This window comes from Anser cygnoides, chromosome 2, assembly GCF_040182565.1.
Source record: "Anser cygnoides isolate HZ-2024a breed goose chromosome 2, Taihu_goose_T2T_genome, whole genome shotgun sequence".
NCBI lineage: Eukaryota > Metazoa > Chordata > Aves > Anseriformes > Anatidae > Anser > Anser cygnoides.
Window position 1 is genome coordinate 147092110 of NC_089874.1, and position 23934 is coordinate 147116043.

Genomic DNA, 23934 nt, shown 5'->3' on the forward strand with positions numbered 1-23934 from the left:
GCTTGACTTGTTAAGAATTTAACTGAGTAAGGTGAATCTACGTCCTACACTGTATGCACAATAAAAGCTAGCTAAAATAAGCATGGAGTGGGGATGCGGATGGAGAGGGTGGAAACTGGAGGAAGACGAGACATCTTGGAAGCTTTAATAGCATTGTTTCATGAAAATATTACCCTTGTGCTGGAAGGAATTCTCTGGGGAACAGGTGATTGTATACAGCAGAACTTCCTCATCATCTAACAACAACTTATTTTATGTTTTTAAGTAAAACACTTCATTTAAAATTGCAGTTATATTGTCAAAGTACACAGAATACTTTTCATAAAGAAAAGGAAAATAAAATAACTTTGCAAATATATTACAGAGAAGGACAAAGTAATGTTGACTTACAGCATTTCTGCAGTTGCACCTAGTTTATAATTAATTTCCATGATAAATAAATAAATAAATAAATAATACAGATAGAAAGTAATACAAATTCAGAGAAGCAATACAATGCATGATATTCCAAATAAACTTGCAAAAAATAAAAACACCAGAAAACTAAATCTACTTGAGCTGAGTTGAACCCAGCCACCTAACACACCTTATGTCAAGAAACTGTACAAACATTGTAACATTTCTTTTTATATAGAAACTCCACAAGAATACTCTCATTTTAATGCATTTATCTACATATTTAGTAGGAGTGATCATCTGCATATGCACATAGGTGTAGCCAAAATGTCAGACTTTTTTCCATGTATGAAAAACTCCCCATTATACACAGTGGACCTAGAATTGCTAACAGTGGAGCTGAGAACTGAATCACAGCATATACCAACTCTTCAGGCACTTGAAAATTGTTTCCAGACACCTATGCCTTAACACAGGATTGCCTTGCTTTCTTAGGGGCAGCCTTTACTTCAGTGTTATTGTTTGATGGACTTTCATACTTCTTCTCAGTAGCGAGCTCTGCGAATTGCTCTTTTTTTTTGTTTTGTTTTGTTTTGTTTTCTGATTCTACAAAAGGCTTCAGTTTGCACAGTTCTACTTCACTTGTTCATAATAAATACTAGCAACTATTTTCTGAAAATTTTCATCTATAGTATTACAAAATGTATTGCACCAAGATTTGTTGCTGCTGGGGGGAGCTGTTAAGAGACCATGAAAATTATGTGCTGACTGTTTACCGACCTGCTAGAAGAGTCTGTGACTTAATCAGTTCATTTATCTTCATTTGCTATTTTGGTTTGCTTTAGTTTTTCATATGAAGCTGAAATGGTAGTTTAACAACATGAAATCTTTGGAGGTAGCTATGACAAATGTTAAACTTAGATGTGAACAGTTTGTCTTCAGAACTCCCTAAATAAATAGCTGGGGGAAGGGAAACACAGCTCAAAAGAAAAATGTATTTTTGTTCCAGAGTTCCATCTTCTTTCCTCAATTTACAAGTTTTATGACCAGCATCATTAACTTAAATAAATTTGTTTGTTTTTAATGAATAAATATATATCTTCACTTTTTACATATTTTTCTATGTGTGTTATATTGATGCATTAACTGAAAGCCCTTATCTAACAGAGATACCTGAACACTGTCCAGAAATGAGCTCGTTCTGTTCATATTCCGGGATTTGCTGACAAGTTTCAAGCTCTTGTTCAGAATGTATCTAAATAGTGATGACAAAGTTCATTACCAGCAACTTTGCTATGTAGATTGTTGATCTTTCTGACCATTATGCAAAGTTGGAACAACAACTAAGAAGGAAGACTGATCTTTAGAAAAATTAAAAGACTGAAATACCATGGATGACAGGAAGGAGAGCTTTTAGTGTAATTTTTTGTGCAAATTTAGAAAGCCTCTCAATTGGACTTCCTATGTTCTAACCCAGCTGGGAAATAGCTGAAGTTTTTTACTGCATAGAGTTAGAAAATTGGAATCTGGTACAGTATTTCTGGCCAATCTGTATTATATTGGAGATTTATAGATTGCAGTCAATAAACACAGTAGTAGTCTAGGAGTTTGGCTGGATTAGTAGTAATCCTGGAGTTTGGTTAGACCCTGGAGACCTTTGATTTGTGACTTACCACAGGGCTCTTATTTCATGGGCAATACAGAAACATAAAAGCCTGCTCATTTACCTGTAATTCAGTAATTAATTCATATTAATTCTGAAACAAACAAACAAACAAAAACACTAATCAAGACAGCATTCTAGCATTCTTCAGGTTAAAGTGTTATTTAAAACCCAGGACATTATTTTACAAGTGGGAAAAAATTAAAACAGCCCTCATAAAACAATTAGGTGAATAACTGGACACACTTGCCCCTGAGAGAGCAGAATAGAATATGCTGTAACTGTAAACTCTGATCAATGACTCACAGAAATTCTTATCTTCTATTTGCTTAATTGGTTTCCAACATTCCATACCTGCTGGGAATAAATCTTGCTGTGAGACATGGGTATGGATTCATTAATATCTTCTGAAATCTTTATTGTTTGCATCCTGCCATGTTGATGTTATCAGGAAGGATACAGTCCCCCATGAGAGTCAATCAGAGACTTCCCTGAGCTGTTAAAGAACACTTCACCCACACTCACTTCACTTCATTTTATCCTCACCCTGACCCTGGGTAACCCTTCCAGTGTGACCCATATTATTCTCTGTTCCTGAGCCACAAGCCAGCCCATCCTGTATCCCCAACAGCAGCTCCATACCTCCAAGCTGCACCTTCACACAGATGCCACCACTCCATCTTCTCTGCCTGTCTCTCCTGAGTAACTTGTACCCACCCATAACCAAACTCCATCTCTATGAGCTGCCTCACTATGTCTTGTGGTGTGCTGGTTTTACTCAGCTGGGCAGCTGAGCTCTACCACAACCACTCTCTAACTCCCCCTCCTCAAAGGGAAAGGGGGAGAAAATATGATGGAAAGGGCTCAAGGGTTGAGATAAGGACAGGGAGATCACTCAACAATTATAATCATGGGCAAAACAGACTCAGCATAGGGAGATTAATAAAATTTAGTATCTACTATTAACAAGCCAGAGCAGTGAGAAACTAAAAACAAACTAAAAATGTCTCTCCTCCCCCCCCCATCCACCCTCTTCTATGTCCTCTACCTGAGTGGCACAGGGGAACGGAAAATGGGGGCTGTGGTCAGTCCCTAACACTTCATCTCTGCTGCTCCTTCATGGTCACTCTCTTCCCCTGCTCCAACCTGGGCTCCCTCCCATGGGATGCAGTCTAAGGAACATGAATGTATGCACGTCCACAGGACATGATGAGATGCAGCCGAGGGCTTGAGGGAACTGGCAGAAGAAGGTGCTAAGCCACTATCCATTATATTTGAAACATCATGGTAGTCTAGTGAAGTTCCCAGTGACTAGAAAAAGGTGAAACACAACCCATATTTTTAAAAAGGGAAAACGGGAATACCTGGGGAGCTACAGGCCAGCCAGTTACACCTCCGTGCCACAAAGATGATCAGAGGGCTGGAGCACCTCTCCTATGAAGAGAGGCTGAGAGAGCTGTGGATGTTCAGCCTGAAGAAAAGAAGGCTGTGGGGAGACCTCATTGCAGCTTTTCAATACTTAAAGGGCTCTTATAAAAAAAGATGCAGAACAACTTTTTTGCTTGGTTAGATAATGACAGGACAAGAGGGAATGATTTTAAACAAACAGAGGGAAGATTTAGATTAGATGTTAGGAGGAAATTCTTCACTCAGAGGGTGGTGAGGCACTGGAACAGGTTGCTCAGAGAAGTTGTGGATGCCCCATCCCTGGAAGTGTTCAAGGACAGGTTGGCTGGGGCTTTGAGCAACCTGGTGTAGCGGAAGGTGTCCCAGCCCATGGCAGGGGGGTTGGAACTAGATGTCTTTAAGGTTGCTTCCAACCCAAGACTATGATTATAATTCCGTAATTCAAGAATGCAGACCAGATCCTCATGAAAACCATGCTAAGGCACATGGAGAACAGAGAGGTGGTTGGTGACAGCCAGTGTGGCTTCATTAAGGACAAGTTGTGCCTGACAAATTTGGTGGCCTTCTAGGATGGAGTTACCGCATTGTTGGAGAAAAGATGAGCAACTGACATCATCTATCAGTATTGTGTGAAGTATTTGACACTATCCTGCACAACGTCCTTGTCTCTAAAATGGAGAGACATGGATTTGATAGATGGGTCCCTCAATTGATAAGGAGTTGGTTGGATGGTTGTACTGAAAGAGTTGTGGTCAGTGGCTCAATTCCAAGTGGAAACCAGTGACAAATAGTTTTCCTCAGGGGTCAGTACTGGGACTAGCGCTGTTTAACATCTTTGTTGGTAACATGGACAGTGAGATTAAGTGCATCCTCAGCAAGTTTGCCAGTGACACCAAGCTGTGTGGTTGGTTCGACATGCTGGAGGGAAGAGATGCCATACAGAAGGACATTGACAGGCCTGAGAAGTGGGTCCATGTGAATCACATGAATTTCCACAGGGTCAAGTGCAAGGTCCTGCACGTGGGGCAGGGCAATCCCAAATATCAGTATAGGGGGATCAGTGGATTGAGAGCAGCCCTAATGAGAAGGACTTGAGGGTGTTGATGGATGAAAAGCTGAACATGAGCCAGCAATGTGTGTTTGCAGTCCAACTGTAGCCTGGGCTGCATCCAAAGAAGTTTGGCCAGGAAGTCAAGGGAGGTGATTGTCCTCCTCTACTCTGCTCTTGTGAGACGCCACCTAGAGTACTGCATTCAGCTTTTGGCCCAGAGCATAAAAAAGGCATGGACCTGTTAGAACAGGAGGAGAGCTATTAAGATGGTCAGAGGGCTGGAGCTGTCCTGTGAAGACAGCTGAGGGAGTTGAGGTTGTTTAGCCTAGAGGAAAGAAGGCTCTGGAAGACCTCATAGCAACTTTCCAATACCTAAAGGGGGGCTACAGGAAAGATGGGAAGGGACTCTTTATCAGGGATCGTAGCGATAGAACAAGGAGTACTGGTTTTAAATTAAAAGAAGGTAGATTTAATTTAGATATAAAGAAGAAATTGTTCACTATGAGGATGTGTCATTAGTGTATATTTGTAAATATTATCACTTTAAAGACAGGCTACAGATCTGAAATCCATCTTAATGAATAGGGAAAATGCTGTCTTAATATCTAAATAAAGCAGCAACAGTCTTGCCAGTGATGAAAACATGAAGATAAATTAAAGCTGAAGAACATGATTCATGTTCCATAAGAGAATCAATAACCATTCTTTAGGTTAATGAATGTAGCCTTGAAGAATGTTAAAATGTCATATTAGAATTTCAGAAATTAAATCTTTTGCTTTCAAAAACCAACAAAACAGCAACAAACAACTACTGGTAATCAGTTGTATTCTTGGAGTAATATTTGAGGGGCTTAAGACTTCTTAGAGACTTTTGCCTTCTAGATGTAAGTAACATTGAGGTATATATTAGTGCTTGCAGAGTGTTATTTAAATACTAATATTCTCACAATTTTCATTTATACCTAGGTAAATTCTAATTTTTGGCAGTGATCAAGAGATACGAAAAGTTTTATCAAATTATAATTTTAATATTCTGATAAAAAATAATAAAAAAAAATACTAGTCTATTTAAAAACCCATTGCTGCCAAAGCTTTTGGATTAAGCAGCTTAGTAAACTGTGTTAATGAACCTGGAATTTACCAGTAATTACTTTCAAAGTATCTCAAATTATTTTACTAATGTTATTTATGCTAATTAACCATTAGAAAGGATTTATCCATAAATACCACATAGTAAATGAACCCAAACAGAATATAAGAGTGAAGTAATTAGGTAGCATAAGCAAAATTTACTAGCCCAACTGGAATTGAGATAGAGCTATATGTTTAACACTTCTCTTAAAATAGTCTGTAAAGGTTTCCAACAAATAGACTTGACTATAATTTAGCTTTAAATCTCACATGAAAGACTGGGTTTTGCTTGAATTAATGCTCTAGTATTATGTTTTGATGACTGCACTGTACATATTACCAAAACAAACCATTTAAATTGTTGTCAATTATCAGCCTAAAATGGTATTTTACTTTTCCAAGTTACTCCTTCCCACTCAATCATCTTGATCCTTCAAAGTAGTTTTTCCCTTTCAATTGATTGTATAATTCTCACTGTTGTGTTGTTTTCTGTGATAATTTTGCAAAACAATTTCAAAATTCGTATGTGAATATGGTCAATGCATTGTTTACTTCCATATCCTTTGTCTTTGTTTAAGAATTTTTTTTTTTTGAAAACATGCGTTAAAAACAGTGTTTCAAGCTTTTCATTAACCACTTTCACTAACTTCCACCCACTCACTGTAAGTAGTCCTAATTGATAGTTTTGAACACAGCAATGGGCTCAAGCATTTTGATATTCAATAAATTTTATTTTGTTCAGTGCCGGGATAGAATTCTTGAATTTAAAATCTGGTCTTTTTCTTTTCCTCTTAATTGCCTGTATCAGTTGTTTGTTTGTTTTTAATAAACTTTTGTTCTCAAATTTGATCATATTGGTACTTTTTCCACAAAAGGTAGCAACATAATGCGTTCTTAGTTCTGCCCTTTCTTTACTTTTGTGTGAGCTATGTCTACAAATGCCCCCTTTCTGAAATAGTTACAAATACTTTCTTCTAAACATAATTTAATTTACTTAGAAACAATTCAGTTCTGCTGCATTCCACAGTCTTACTGTTTGGAGATGTAACTTAAGAGGCCTATTTTCCAAATGAAGGTTACTGCACTGATCAATAAAGTCATAAATAAAGTCATTTTTATTCTGGACTGTATAATTATATATATATATATATCAGGAATATAATTATAATTTTTTATTCTGGACTCTATAATGTTCAGGATTTGCCCACCACTAGTGTCAGTTTCTAGCTGATTTTAGGGCTGCTGACCTTAGTACTGATACAAATTTACAGGATTATAGAATGGTTGTTTTTGGAAAGGACAGCTGGAGGTCATCTAGTCCATGCAGGATCATTCAGAGTCATTTGCCCAAGACCATGTCCAGACAGCTTTTGAAGATCTCCAGGGAGGAAGACTTCACAGCCTCCCTGGGCAACCTATGCCAGTGCATCACCCATGCAATAAAAAAGTGCTTCCTGAAGTTCAGGTGAAACCTATTCTTTTACAGTCTGTGCCTATTTCCTCTTGTCCTGGCACTGGGCACAACTGAAAAGAGCCTGGCTTCTTCAGTTTTGCACCCTCCCTTCAAGTATTTATAGACATTGATAATTTTCCCCCTAAGCCTCCTCTTCTTCAGGCTAAACAGTCTCTACTCTCAGCCTTTCCTCATAAGAGAAGTGCTCCAGTCCATTGAGCATCTTGGTAGCCCTCCATAGATCTCTCTGAGAGTGTTCACGTCTCTCTAGTACTGGGGTCCCAGAACTGGACACGATACTCCAAGTGCAGCCTCACCAATTCTGAGTGGAGTGGAAGGATCACTTCCTAAAATCTGTTTAATCTCATAAGGACTTCAAAAGCCAAACTATGCAAACCAAATGAAAGTGTGATTCTGATGTTCTGATGAATATTCTGACCTGGATGTATAAATTTCTAATGAAAGGATGAATCGGGAAAGCATTTTCAGATATTTTGTATTGCTTCTTAAACTGTTAAACAATATCCTGATCTTTTGCATCTCTTAATCACCCTTTGAACATTTAAATGCTGAGGAAAAGAAATGCTATTAAAATAAAAATATTTTCTTTTAAAAAATACATGTACTGAATTTGCTTTCTAAAAATTAGCAATTATTTATTTTAGGTTACCATCACTAATATATTAGTACTTCCTTGAACACAAGTTTTCACAGGTGAGCAGAATGAGTTTTTAAAGTTCTTATCCATCATATGACCTTAGTTAAGTGGTCATAATTGTCATAAATGAACAAACACAAGAGGTTTTGAACTTGAATCTAATGTATTAAAACAAATCAGAAAAGTCCCTAGTAATGTTTCTTGGTTAAAACAAGCATACTGTGTTACATCATTTTTATTACTTCTAGATTTTTAATGATTTCAGTTTAGGATATATATATAAGTAATGAGAATATTTTCATTAATAGTGCAGTAAAACTAGTGTATATTCATGGTATTGTTAGGAATATATGATAATATTAACATAATAAAATAGGACTGTAGCAGTTTCCTGATTCATAGAACATCAACAATGACTTAGAGTAGCTTCTAATAATTCAGTGAATTTCTCAACTTTGAATAATAATAGAATCATGAATACAATTTCAAATTAAAATTCATATACGGAATTCTTCTTCTTCAGGCTCAGATATATTTGTTCACACAAGTATACTGTGTGTTAAAGTGAAATGACCCTGATAATGAGAACCAGATACTATCCTGAGAAAAACACTGATAACATGAGATGTATGATAGGGTATATGAGCAAGTATGGTAGGGTATACTAGAGCACAGTTTTAATACTTTTTTTCCTTGAGCCAAAAGTTTAATTCTATTGGTCTTAAAAATTGCAAATTTTAAAGATAATTAAAATAAAGAAAAAAAAATAAAAAACCCACATAATTTTTTTGTCACAAAAATTTGAAGCAGCTAAACTCAATGTAATGTCCTCATTAAGAAAAGGTGATTCAAGATATTATTTTGCAGAACTTCTGGGCTCTTTTGGAAAGCACATACCTGAAAACACACTGAATTTATATTATACTGCTATATCAATGTAATGGTAGACTTATTTCATTACAGCCCCCACCAAAAAATAAAATAAAATAATCAACTTCTCTAATTTTAAGGGAGCATCATTGCCATCTGTAGACCACTTGACATTTTTAATGAAGCAATGATAAGAGCATTGGCAGTAATAAGCCACCGATATGCAATGTCTTGAAAGGGACCTGTGGAACTATCTCTGAAAAACAGCTCAGTCATTAGTGTTCATGTTATGTCCATATCTTATATACAAATATATAATTCTACAAATGAAGCACATAGGTTTTCTTTTTTACTTTCTTTAAATAAACACATTTTTAATCCATCTCACCTGGCTATATGGGGGCTTTTTCCAAGAATAAGTGGTGACAACTGTTTGTATACAGGAAATGACTTCAGATAAAACTGCTTGTTCCCTGTGAGTTGTAATTTATTCCTGCCTTTAAGTTAGCACACCTTATTTTCTCCTGTATATATTCTCAGTTCCACTAGTTTATGTATGGTATGACATCAAGTACAGTACTTCGACTTTCTCTCCTGCTTTGTTCTTTACACACCATACAAAGCCAGCATGCAGCAAACATGCAGAGGCAGAGGCAGCTTGTTTACTGTCTATATTACTTGTTTCTATTTGCCACACTGTCATAAAATCATTTACCAAAATGCAACCAAATTTATCTGTCTGTGAAGTATCTATATTGTTATATGAATACTTCTTGGTAGGTTAGTGAAGTTTAAATCATTTTTTTTTTCCCAAAAATTCCTGTTATTGGCCATAATAAACACATATATCCCTCCAGGAAAAATATTTTGGAGAGTATACAAGATATATAAGTAAACTTTTATGTCATTTGAAGATGCTCTGTGTGACCTAAAACCTACTTCATGTATAAAATACATATGTACATATATATACATATATATATGTACTCATGAATATATGTAGTTACAGAAATACATCAGTGATTTGCAATTAACAATTTTTCCTCTCCAGTGAGTTCTTCACACAAGAAACGGCAAATTATTTCAATAGTGAGCTGAGTATTCTAATATTCACATCCAAATGTGAATATTATGTTAGATAACTTGAAAATATATAAATATATAAAAAACAGTTTATTGGGAACAAATCCATTGAAGAAGAAGAAATGAAGATTACATCTGTAAAGTTAAGTAGAAATAAACATATCTTTATATGTACATATATATATATGTGAAATCGGAATTATAGAATTCTGAGACTTGTAGTAACAAGCACTTTAACCTGTCTTGACGAAATACAAAAAAAAAACAAACAAAAAACAAAGAATAACAATATCCTCCCACAATCAGAGAAGTAAAAATGTATTTTGTCAATGTAAAAAAAAAAAGTAACTGCAGCCAAAACATTTTCTGTCCAAAAAAAACTCCAAGTGAATTCAAACTACTGGATACTCAGAGTCTCATGTTAAAATATGCTCTACAACACTCAGTTAGAGCAGAATAAGTGAAAGTGAAAAGACTAATTCTTGTAACCTGAATGATTTTTCTTTTGTATTTCTTTTTTTTTTTTTCCTGAATAGTACACGTATTCATAATGATTAAGAATATTCTGAACTAATAATTTTAATCTATATTTATAGCCAGTGGAAAGAAATGAAAATTTCTGTGTATGGTGACAGGCATAATTTATGCCATCCTTAAGCAGAAGTCTAAAGTTCTATGAGATGATAATTTTTATTTTAAAATGGCATGGATCTATTTACGTCCATTGATAATGAAGGCTATCTTAAACAATCAGATTTGACATAACTATCTAAATAATGGAATCTAAAGTCAGATAGCATCAATACTGTCAATTGTCAGCAAAATAAATGAATAGACACATATATCTGGAAAACATTGCGAAGTGGCAATAGGAATTTTGGAAAACTCAATTTACAACTTACCTAACTATTGTCATGCTTGCATTTGCTTGTATGTTTGTTTCTGTGTGTTTTTATACTAATACACTAACTTTATCCAATTCAAAAGATTGTTCTCACAAGAACAAGACAGCTTCTTAAGTATGAAGGAAGAACCTCCCCTTCTGTTCTAATTGCTATGCTCTTTCATTGAGAAAAGAGCAATGATGCTTTAATCCTCCACCATGGTAACAACCTGTCCTGTATCCTTGAGAAAGACAGCTTCCAGGAATTCCAAACACTGAGCAGCAATCACGTAAATAGGCCTTGTATATCGTCTATACATCTTGTTATATGAAATTGAAAATTCTAACCATAAGCAAGATTCCAATATTTTTATCTGATATCCTGACAAAAATTCAAAAATATTATTTTTTTTTCCCATTAGACAGTTGAAATTACTTGAATATGACAGAATACATTATTTTGTTTCATTAAGTGAAACACAGTAAATTTTATATGAATCTTATTTTTTCCTTGCATTGTCCAGCTTGTACTTTATCTCAGTATGATAGGTCTATATACCTACTACATTTTTATTAAGTGCTCAGTAACTTTGTAGGGGTAAATTAATACCTTTTCTTGATCCTGCTCTAAAAATACCCCCAAAACTAGTGTAATGATTCTTGGAAAGAAGTTCAATATTAATTTAACATTTATGGAGAGTTATTACTAGAACAACAAAGTTATGAGCAACTGAACACTACTTTAATAGTGATAAATAATTTGCAGCTACACATACAAGCACCAGTGAAAATATTTTAATAGAACTATAACTAAAATATACATAAAACTCTAATTTTTTTTCTGTATTTTTTTCAAAAATTTTGAATTCTAAAGAAACAGTTTTAGAATGAAAAATCTTATAAGATGATAATTATTTTTACCCTGGAACAGGAAAAGTTTTAAAAATATAAAAGTCAGAATACCCATTTGTTTTTGTAAGTATTATAATCTTTATAAAATGACAATAATACACATAACTGTAACCTTATTTATTAGCTTCAGTAAATTATTCATACCTTGCTGCATTATGGAGAAATTACAAGCTGCAACATTATCTCAGGAATGGAAAGCAATATGCTAAATCTTTTGTCATGCTTCACTGTTGAAAATAACCTTATCAAAATTAATTTGTCAAGGAAGAAGACTTTAAAACTAGTCACAGGTTATGCACAGTATAATTGACCAATTTGGTTTTCTTTTAATTAAGGTGTTTTTGCATTTCTATTAATTCTAATAGAAAATAAAATATACGTATGTATGTCAGAACACATAAATGGCAGGTGAAAAAATCTGTGCATTTGAACTATGTTCGCTGAGAAACAGGGTGTGAAATAAAGCAACTGTTAGGCATGTGCACTAATTTTCCAATATGGTACCACAGAGACTAGTAAGGAAAAAAGAAGGCATTTGATGAAGAACATTCTTCTCTTTGAAGAAAATTAGGCCCAAAATGTAGAACTTAAAGAATACAAATATCAGTGTTATGCATCAGATTTAAACCACAAACCTGTAAATGGGCACATGTACGGACATGTGGCAATATGAGGCACTGTTGATTCCGAAGAATCTTATTACTGATTTAAATGTCAGTCTGTAAGAATTAGATCATTAAAACACAAGCACAACTTCTTCCTCCTCCTTCCACTCTCTTCATTCAAAGTGGAGGCAATGTAAAAGAATGATCTAAAAAAATACTACTCTCAAAATTTACTTGTTCTGAATGACAAGAGGCAAATAACAGTGATATTTACACACACATGATTTAAAGACACCTGTGAGCTGATATCTAAGCATGCCGTAAGTTCAGAGCTTTGCTTTGTTTCCAATATATAAAGACAAATAAAAAATATGATTTTTTATTGATACAAAGTTAATAATGAACAAAGTATACTATTGTGCTATTTGTGGGTCTTTTTCTTCTGTATGCTATTGTCATAACAAATCAGAAAATGCCAGGTAGTGGCACTGAAGTATTCTGCATTTTCTCAGTCCAACTAATTACATAAAAACAGATTATTAGTGTATGCATGACTGGAAGAGACCTGGCCATCTAACAGAAACAGTAGTCAAGTTGTTTCAGGTTAAGAAAAAGCAATTATTATATATATATACTCTCAAAAATACATATAACTTCACTCATTTGTCTCAGGATTCTCTGTTTTAAATGTAATGATCATTGGTAGAGAACAGTAAAACATTTATCAGAGGAACTCTTTATAGATAAGTGTTTAATCTAAGAAAGTCTCCATGGCAAACAGAGAGAAAGAGATAAGAAGCTCATTACTGCATAATCACCTTTAGCAACCTCCTGCAGAATTCTGTGTTTGGATAATTACATTAGACAAAATTAGGACAAATCTATTGGAATGGAATCACAAAGGTTTCCATATTAAATGTAAAGCTGGATGTTTCCAATATCAATCATAGAGTTACAGTAATTAGTGACATTTTTCATTGAAATTAGACCAAAAATACCCTAACAGTATCCAGGTGCAATAAACCTTTAAGCCATTAAGCCTGATGTTAAAACTTAAATCAAGAATTTCACATTGCTACATGTAATTTCAGTAATTAGTAACCACCACTAATAACATGTACACAGTGTTTATTATTATTGTTTTTATTGTTATTGTTATTATTGTCTTTATTGTTTATTATTATTATTATCGTCAGGGTTTTACTCCTTAGATTCTTCAGTGCTGTTGGTCTAGACTAGGGAGCTGTTTGGTCTGAAAAAATGTTGCCCTTCTGCATGAGTTTCTACAGTAAATCAAGTCACATCTTCTTTCACATACTGTCAAAAGTTTGATCTCCTTCAGTCTCTAGATAACATTATAATTTTGAAACCTAATATAACTTACTTCCTTTTTTTCTGAATCCTTCCCAATTTATCAACTCTGTTTTTCCCTACAGATTTTAATCATGATCAAGAAGAATGTGTACTTTCTATATTCATATATGATAGTCTTCTGCTTACATGTTGGAGTTATATTTAAGCACAAGACTACTTTGGGAGCGTATTATTCCAAAGTTGCACTGTGCATTTTCACTTCCCTTGGAATAAAAACAAAAAAAAAAGTTCTCCTGAATGAGATATATCAAAAGAAATTTTATGTAACACTGTGACTGAGATGATTGATTGACAAGTGGAATCCTCAAGTTCAAGTCTGTCATCTTCATTTCAGGATGAAGTTTGAATGTCAACGCATTTCAAAATTGGCAGATCAAGAATTTGGACAATGGTCTAAGCTGAAGTCCCTTAACCTTCTACTTTCTTACGAGTCTAAGTTTTGTCCAAATTCACTTTTCTATCAAATCTTTTATAATCATCTCCTTAAAATTTGTAGTTATGCCTTGATTGTATATTTTTCTCATTATGTGCCAGCATTTTCTGGCATGTAGGAATGAAAGAATTAGGAGTTATTAGTGATTTTACTAGAAAATAGCATTATCTGTAATAACTTTGCATTTTCTTTGAGATCATGGATAATCATAGCTTTACACCAAGAATAAGAAAGAATAGAATGGTATTTCCATATATGATATGCACTTCCCATATCTAGTTAAATTGTTGTGGTACTTATTAATCAGGTTTTAATTCAACAGGTTGTTATTGTTGTTATTTATTAAATCAGAATGCTAATTTCAGATGGAATGTTTTTGTCAACTCTGTAAGACAGAGTCAAATGTTTCAGAGAAATCTAAATGTTACATTCTGTAAGGTTAACCTGTGAATCCAGAAAAGGATCTCAAGTTTTCCAGACATAACAGTGCTTCCTCAAAATACTTTCTCTGTCATATCTGGTTGTATTTCTGGTGTAGATATAGTTCCTCCATTTTATCAGCTTAGCTTCTTTCAGTAATGTGCAAATATTAGTTCTCTCTCAAAGTCTCAGAAAATAAGATTTACCTATAAAACATGATTCCCTAGTTCTGTTATATTTCTAACTTGAACAAAGGGAAATGATTTGACATATAATAATTGTTAGATCATTAAGTGAATATTCTATGAAATATGTGATTTTTTACAGAATATATAAATATATAAATACATAAATACCTTTACAATACAAATTTTTGATACAGCACACAACACTCTGTATAAATATTATCTATTCTTAAATATTAGTATGCTTTCCTTCCATTATAATACAGAATATTCTATAGAATTTTTAAGATATGAAATCTAACTGTAAATGAGGGCAAGTCCCTCTAACTCAAGTGTTGTGGTACTAACAAACTTCTATTTGCTCAATATCTTGTTAATACTTCTTAGGGAGTATGAATAGATCCCAAAATTACATTGCATTAATTGTAAATATGTTGAAGATGTGCATTCATATTCTACTTATTATGTTCCTAGTTCTGAAATGTCATTGCATGCATTTTAAAATAAACGAAAAATGTAATTTTACTATGATACTTATTGAAAAATTAGCAGGTGTGTATACTGAGATAGATATATATGAGCAAGAGAAAAATATTCTAAAATATTTTTTTTCCTTTGATGACAATCTAAAAGTTAGCAATTTAAACAGACATTTTAGGTAATTCAAACTAATATACATAGTATTATTATTATATATATTTGAGAATATCATTGTAGCATTTTTCTTACCTCTACAAATAGGAACAGGGAAGTCCCATGATGCTGTATTCACAGAGTTAGCTATGCAAGTAAGCTGAGGATGGCCATCCAAAATATATCCAGTTACACAGCTGTATCGGATTTTGTCCCCAACATCAAACCTTGTACCGTACAAGATACCCTTTGGTGGAATTCCTGGATTGCCACAGGAGCTACTCTGTAATTCTAGAGAATAAATATTTATTATTACTTAGAATATTTTTATAAATCAATATTGTGTTGTGCTGAAAAATAAAGAAAATGTAAATTAGCGCAACTTTGGGTAGATAATGTGTTTTAATGAATATTTTTCAACTCTTAACATTGAAAAAGCTTGTCTCAGTCTATTGAGCATTTGCATATGTGTCCACAAATACAAAGCAGAATGTGCTTATATGAAAATAAGTTTTCCTTAAACCCCAGCTATAGACACATTCATATATTTTTCTTAATCATTAGCAAAGAATTGCTTACATAGGAAGAATAAAGAAAGGAACTTGATATATTCATGACTCTTAAGTTGTACAAATGACAATTAAGTTGTACATATTTACAAAAATAGTAAACAAAGCTGTAATACAGATTTGGAGAACATCAAATCTAAATCAAGCAATTTTGAAAGAAAGAAAAAAAGTATTCAAGGACAAACACTACGAGTTTTTAACAAATCAGCATGATCAGAAAGATGTTAAATGATTTATTAGGTTTTAGATAACAAGACAAAAGTGATGAAATACTGTTGGTAACTGATATCTGAGCAAAGTATTGGTTAATTTAAATGTATGTAATACCATAGATCTGTGTGACTTCTGGGATTCTGAGTCAGGGATTTAAACCACTGAGAATCAAAAATGAGTCACAGTTTGGTCTCTGAGCAGATTTCTTAGAGTTCAGGTGGTACTTGCACTTCAACTGTATATTCTTTTGGATGTTGTGTCATCATTATCAACTGCTTAACTACAACATTGCTCATGCCTATTGTTACTGAAGACCTTTAGTGAATAGATGTAAAAAGACAGACTTTGCAAAAAGTGTGAGTGAAATAATTACTTGGCCTGTGTTCTTCAAAATTTGTACCAAGTTGTAAATACTTTTATTTAAAATCCTAATGCTGAAAGGGAAGAGGCAAATCAGGTAAACCTGTACTTGGATGCATAGTAAATTTCCCTAATCCACCAAAGAAAGGAAACAAGACAACAGCAGGTGGTTATATATGTATTATCTTACTTCCTTTCCTGTGTTCTGTGTAACTAAACTATTCCTCTGCATGCCCAATGTGCTCATGAGTGTGTGTAAATGCACATACATATATATATGTATTTAAATACAGTATGAAAAAAAAAGAACAAAAAAATAGAACTGTGACAGTACATTTTGATTAAAGAAAAAAAGCAGAAATGTTTATCAAAATAAGCAATATGGCTCATGAGTTATATTACAATGTCCAACTTCTATGCCAAGAACTACCAAGAAATATGATATATTATTATATTTCTGATACCAGCCATGAAAATAACTATTAAACAATTGTTAAAAGGAGGAACCCAGTATAACCATATATGTCTCTCTCTGTATGCTATAAATGTCTCTATACAATTGCTATATATGTATATATGTGTATACAAATACCAAGACTTGCAGTAGCAATCGTGTTTTGATGTGAATATGAACATAGGAATACTTAAATATGCACATTAGCTACTGATGGTGCTGCTATTATTGTCATTACTTTCTTTCTCTCACATAATAATATGATAAACTGTATAGAGATGGATTTGATTCTTATTACCTTGCACAAAGACACAACACAGAATTAAGAAGATAGTGACCTGTCTCATCATGGTCACTTCAAGGCTCACCGAAATGTTCTTACTATGGCTTTATCAAGCTGTGTGTTCTGTCCTTAAGATAACTCTTAAATCCTTAAAAAGTGTTTCCAAGGCCATTCAAGTTATTCAGTGTCATCACACAATTTCAAAACAAAGGTTAGAATATCATCTGGTGATTTTTGGTTATCTTATAAAGTTGTATTCAATTAACTTGAAAACTCCACCTGTACACAGTGGTGTTTTCTTTTTTTTTTTTTTTTTATCCAGGAAGATGAAATCTTTCAGATGTCTGTATTCCCTAGTGTTATGAGAAAAGGCCACAAAAAGATACCCAGTCCTTCAAAATTAAGAATACAAAGACTAGTGTTGTCTTTAACAGTCAATGCCTAAAATTGCTTGCTTTACTCTTACTGTTGTCTCATCAAAAATTACCTAAAGAAGGCAATGTATTATTGTATTGGGTTTATGCAACAAGGTTTTGGTAGTGGGGTGTTGCGTTAAGGGTATACCCAATTAGCCATTATAAGTCTGGTTGCATTCAGGGTACTGAACTATCACGATTATAGATTCACAAATAACGTAGCACATTCTCACTCTAATTGCGTTCCATGAACTACCATGGCCACACTTAAAGAGTTTGGTCGCATTCACTGAGAACTATCACAGGCAGATTTAATGAGTAGTGCAATTTATTAAAGCAACAGGTACACAGGTTTGTTGGATTGCCGGTGATAAATTCACTGTCTCCAAAGTACATTCAAATACCAAAAGCATGAGTAACACAGCCTGTCTATAAACGTGTTAAAGGGTATAAAGACTCTACAGAGATTTCTAAGTTTCCATGGAGACACCTGTTATAACCAACTGTTCAAATCTGATCCAAAGGTGTCCCGGGGAGGGGGGTGGGTGGGAGAAAGGCTTAACTCATCAACTCATCCCAGAAGGCCTAATATTCCCCCCCATTAAGTCAAATTTATATTATTTTCTATCTTTAGGTGGAGCTTGAGTGACTCTAGTCATGCATATCTTGGTTGCAATTGGTGCAAATTTTTCTCACTTTTCTTTAAAGGTATAAGCTCAGAGAAATTCAGAGTGCATGCTCAGTGAGGGGTGATCACACCTTGGAGGCAAATAGCTTTTGGGGTGGAGATGTGTTTTGGTATTATAATGATATTATAATGAGTAAAGTTCACTAAAATATACAGCATTTTGTCAAAAATATGACAGGCTGTTGACTCAGGGGAGCAAATGTGCAGCTTATCGGTCTCGGTGTGAACAAGAACAATCAAGTTCCCATCTTACCACAGATCCTAGACATGGTGTCCCCACTCCGCTCCACACTCCATCCTTTTCCCCTTAGAGTCAGAACACCAAGGTCCCCCAGTGTGATTAACATCTAAGGTTGGAGGTCTAGGGAACTTCTATGTAGTGCAGCTTGCTCTACCCTGGAAGCTTCTTCAATGCTGTAACTTTTCCTTAAAATGTGAATATCAGTTTAATTTCCAAGTCACCTCAGGCACTTATTCCACATGAGGGAACTGCAGCAGTGGCCTCTGTAAGAAGAGTCCAGAAGCTGCCCCTTAACAGCCAATTCCAGCCATCTCCAAAAGGCAACCCCTGCTAGCCAAAGCTGAGCCCATGAGTGATGTTTGGTTGTACCTCTATGAGGGCATATTTAAGAAAGGGAAAAAACTGCTGTGCAGCAGCAGCAGCTGGGAGAGAGGAATGAGAAAATGCAGCGAGAAAGAGACACCAAGGTCAGTGCAGAAGCAGGGCAGGAGGTGTTCTAGGCACAGAGCAGCAGTTCCCCTGTGGCCTGTGGAGAGGCCCCTGGTGGAGCAGGCTGTCCCCCTGCAGCCCATGGGTCCCACACGGAGCAGATCTCCACACTGCAGCCCATGGAGGAGCCCCCAGTGGAGCAGGTGGACGTGCCCTAGAGGAGGCTCTGGCCCATGGAGAGCCCCCGCAGGAGCAGACTCCAGGCCAGGGCTGCAGCCCATGGAGAGAAGCCCAAGCAGGTGCAGGTGATCTGGCATGAGCTGCCACCTGTGGATGAACCCTGTGGTATGGACCCATATTGGAGCAGTTCTTGAAGAACTGCTGTCTGTGGGAAGTTCACATAGGATCAATTCAGATACATTCCATGAGAGGGACTGCATGCTGGAGGTGAAGATGTATGAGCATCAGGTGACAAAGTGTTACAGAGTGACCTCAACCCCTATTCCCTGCTTCCAGTCCAACTCAGGCAGAGGGGGCAGAAAGGGGGTGGGAAGGTGTTTTTAGTTTGCATTTAGTTTCCTGCTGCTATAGTTAGTAATAGGCAATAAATTCTATGAATATTTCTTATGCTGAGTCTGCTTTGTCCATTATGGTAACTGGTAAGCGATCTCCCTGTCTTTATTTCAACCCCTGAGCCGTTTTCCATCTTATTTTCTCACTCTTTTCCTTTGAGGAGGGGAAATAAGATAGTGGTTGTGGTAGAGTTTAGTTGTCCATCAGGGTGAAAACAGCACGATTATTATGAAATTATATTATATCTTAAAGCACAGATTTAAAATCAACCTTCTTCTAAAATTAAACTCATTTTCCTGTTACATTACTATATGACTTATTTAAAAAGAATAATTGACCTTTTCCATTAACTTTTAATATTATGAAAGTAATTTAGTGAGTATGTCACTACTTCTAACCCTTCAAGTCATTTTGTTCCTGATTCTAAATAATAAAGTAAATAATAAACTATACAATTTAAAATATATTGCTTCTGTGAGTATTTTCAGTTTGAACAACTACAAGTACATGAATTTTGAACATATACAAATGCATTGGTTTTCAACAAATAACTGTATTAGTCTCATCTTTTTTGATAAGTAGAATCAATTTTAATTTCCATATCTCTGAAAGCCTTTCAATCCTTCCAACAGATCAAACTTCAAGAAATTTAGTTTGTAAAGACAGGTAATATGTAATTGCAGATCAAATTAGGACAAAAGCCTATATTTGCTTGTTTTCATATTAATAGCCTAACAAGAAGGACAAAACTTGTTTCAAAGCATCAGTGTTTCTTTCATTAACTGAAATATATTTCTTGCAAAGTCACATTTTTTTCACTGGAACTGGAAGCCACAGATTTCTTAGTTTAAGTGATCTATAAGGCTGAACAATTCATTTGCCAGGAATCCTGGAATTATGTATAAACTCTAGACCCTAGACAGAGAGACTTGCCTAGAGAACCAAAACCTTGAAACCCATTCAGTTTCCCCAGTGATAGTTTGGATAGCCGTTACTAAAGCATAGTTCTCCCAGGCTTCCAGATAAGCATCAGAGACTTATTACACATTAAAAGTAAGAGGTTTCCAGAAGCTTGGAAGAAATAAGGAGAGTTTATGTAAGAATACTGGAATACTGTCTTGGATTTATTTTATTTTTTTTTTTTTTTTAATAGAACGGAATTATTAACACAAAAGTTCTTAGTTTAGAAAACTGGCATTTTGAGAAGAATAAAGAATTTCCAACTGTCTCCAGTCTTAACTTCCTCTATTTCATTATTCAAGAATTAGCAGGAATAAAGGCAAAATAAATAAATAAATATACTCTCTTCATGACCATTGCTCTTTAAAATTTAACTCACAATGCAATCTAATTTTGAAAGAATATCCTTAGAATCTTGTTTAATTAGATATAAATGAACTAGCATGATAAACATTAAATACCAAAGAGAAACACTCATACAAAACTACTTCATATAATTATCATTAAATGAATAAAAAAAACAGTGTACATCAATAAAGTAATTACAATCTACTTTTTATTTAAAAATAAACATTTTATCTATTAGAAAATTATACAAATATTCACTTTCATCGTGCAAATATTAGAAATCCAAACAACTTTTCTTTTTGTAGGGACATACAATAACACTGAGAGGAAACCATGTTCACTAGGCATTGCATTTAATTTAATTCAAGTCCCTTATCACAAATCTGGACATTGTGGGACAAGCAAAATCTCATTTACATTGAGCTAAAAAAGAATCAGGTTTGCAATTTTTAGCAGATACTTTACAACTGTAAAGTACATATGGATACAGATGTATTCATTTATTTACACCTTTTAAGATTCCATTTTCATTTAAGACAACACAGTGTATTAAAAATAAGACGCCCAACCCAGCCTACAATCCACACTTTGTATTTTGTCCTCCACAATTTAACAGTGATTCTGCCTGAACTATAAATCTTTGGTTTTTAAATTCAGTGTTGCGATGTCTGCTTAGAATAGACAAGGAACTGAACACTTGCATGGAAGGTAAAATGATTTACACTACAAAAAGGAAACATGGTTATAGCTAACTGGAGTGTATGTAGGTAGTAGCTAGCTTTAATCAGTTCGATCTTTTTTTTAACAGTACTCTAAAATTCACTACGGGCTACAACCTGAGAAGTTAGCTAGCTACTTGGGAAATTATTCTCCATCAGATTTAAGGTTTACCTTGCTTGTGTTTGCATGAACTAGACAGTTTAAAGATTACGAAGTCAAGCTCATATTACTTGTAATGACAGCAGTGCAGTCATATCCATAGGTATTCATCTATTCTATTGATATTTCATAGCATAAATTTGTACAGAGTTTAAAAATTGTTTGCCTGAGCACAAACAAAATGCTTTGTGAATTTAGTGTTCTGCCTGGAAACAAGGTATATATGAACTTACTTGTCCTTCATTTTATATGTGATGATAAAACACTGGGATCAAAATACCTTTTGATACTTTTCAACACGTCCTTTTAATATTCAGTTTTCATTATGTTGAAGAATTCCTATTAATGTCAATGGAAATTCTGTTCGAAGACTGCGGGTAAAACATGACTCAGAGAGTTCTGTTTAGTAGGAATGGGCACACCCATTTAATAAGTTTAATTAGCATAAATTCAGGCCCTTATAAATACTAATTAATAAACTATTCAAATTAAATCGTGTTAAATATATATATATATGTGACAAGACTTTTAAAAACATGGTTGGCAGAAGCTCAGCCTCTTTCTTTCTCAGCATTCACTCAAACAGAAAAAGTCCAAAAAACAGGTGTTGAAATTTCAAATTACTCTCTTCTTACACAGATTTTCAGTCAAGAATAAAATATTTTATAATGTTTATAAAATCAGGATTAGCTTGTCATCCCTGAACTGCTTAAGCACAAAATTTGTAATTTGATGTCCAAATATACAGAAAAATATTTGGAAATACTCCAGTCAAGAAATGCATTTGTCTTATTACAATATGGTGTTTAGCTCTGTGGAAACTTTTTTCTATTTTCTATTTTCTCTATTGAAGATTAATGCTCTTCACATATTAAGTCTGATTCTATAAATTTAGTATTTTTTTTTTTAAAGGGGATGAACCCTTTATCACAGATGTTATTCACAGCTATTACAAATATCTTTTCCCAACCTAAACTGAGAAACACTATCAATATAAAATGCATAACTTCATGAGTACTCACTCACTGAAACACTTATGAAATACCCCCATTAAAAGCTAATATTCATTTATTACTTTTGAAATGGAATATCCCTACATTCTTAGGTTGTTCACCTCGCTGTATCACTGCGTGGCACTGGTCCTTGACTGCTGGTTCACTCCTATATACCACTGCACACAGTAATTCATCTGCTAGATAAACCTGAGCGTGATTCAGGGAATATGCTGTTCAAGGGAGCACTCCAGCTGTCGCTTGGGACAGGGCTGGAAATACTGGAACACTGCTGTACACAGATAGCCTTTCAAAAAGCAATGCATATATAATTTCTTACAAGAGAGAACACTACTATACAGTAGTATAGTGGAAGTGTCAAGACCAATTTCAAAAGTACAACATGTAGTTTGTGTGTGGATATAATGAGTACTGTATATCCCAACATACCCAAATACTAGGAAAGAAGACACATTTACAGCAATATGAAATAGATTGAAATTTGGTTGTCCAAAATTCAATTATATCAGACCTCCTAATGGTTTGTTTTTGCAAATAGTTTTCAAAAGATTATGTACACTAAAAAAGTAACTTAATAGTTTCTACCCCATAATACATTATTTTCTTTCTCAAAAAATAATATTTTGCTTTATTTATTTATTTAGTTAGTTAGTTAGTTAGTTCTCACTCACATTGGTCTGAACATACGAATAATTGTCCTCTAGCTATAGATCTTAGTGGGACTAGAAGAATTCACTAATCCATATAGAATTAATATTGTCTTCCCATGTATAAATTGAAAGATACATATACATAGAATCATAGAATCATAGAATCATAGAATATCCTGAGTTGGAAGGGACCCTTAAGGATCATCAAGTCCAACTCTTGATACCGCACAGGTCTACCCAAAAGTTCAGACCATGTGACTAAGTGCACAGTCCAATCTCTTCTTAAATTCAGACAGGCTCGGTGCAGTGACCACTTCCCTGGGGAGCCTGTTCCAGTGTGCAACCACCCTCTCAGTGAAGAACCCCCTCCTGATGTCGAGCCTAAATTTCCCCTGCCTCAGCTTAACCCCGTTCCCGCGGGTCCTGTCACTGGTGTTAATGGAGAAAAGGTCTCCTGCCTCTCGACACCCCCTTACAAGGAAGTTGTAGACTGTGATGAGGTCTCCCCTCAGCCTCCTCTTCTCCAGGCTGAACAGGCCCAGTGACCTCAGCCGTTCCTCGTACGTCTTCCCCTCCAGGTCTTTCACCATCTTCGTAGCCCTCCTCTGTACACTCTCCAACAGTTTCATGTCCTTTTTATACTGTGGTGCCCAGAACTGCACACAGTACTCGAGGTGAGGCCGCACCAGCGCAGAGCAGAG

At 34.8% G+C, this 23934-nt stretch overlaps 1 protein-coding gene across 4 annotated transcripts in view; it reads right to left on the reverse strand.

Annotated features, from left to right (window-relative positions):
• The window catches only part of CSMD3 (CUB and Sushi multiple domains 3), a 712079-nt gene that overhangs the window by 532048 nt on the left and 156097 nt on the right, over window positions 1-23934 (reverse strand). For all 4 annotated transcript variants that reach the window (XM_066990669.1, XM_066990670.1, XM_066990673.1 and 1 more), the window contains exon 4: window positions 15254-15448. In XM_066990669.1, coding sequence (XP_066846770.1) covers window positions 15254-15448 — 195 coding nt within the window. The remainder of the gene's footprint in view (window positions 1-15253; window positions 15449-23934) is intronic.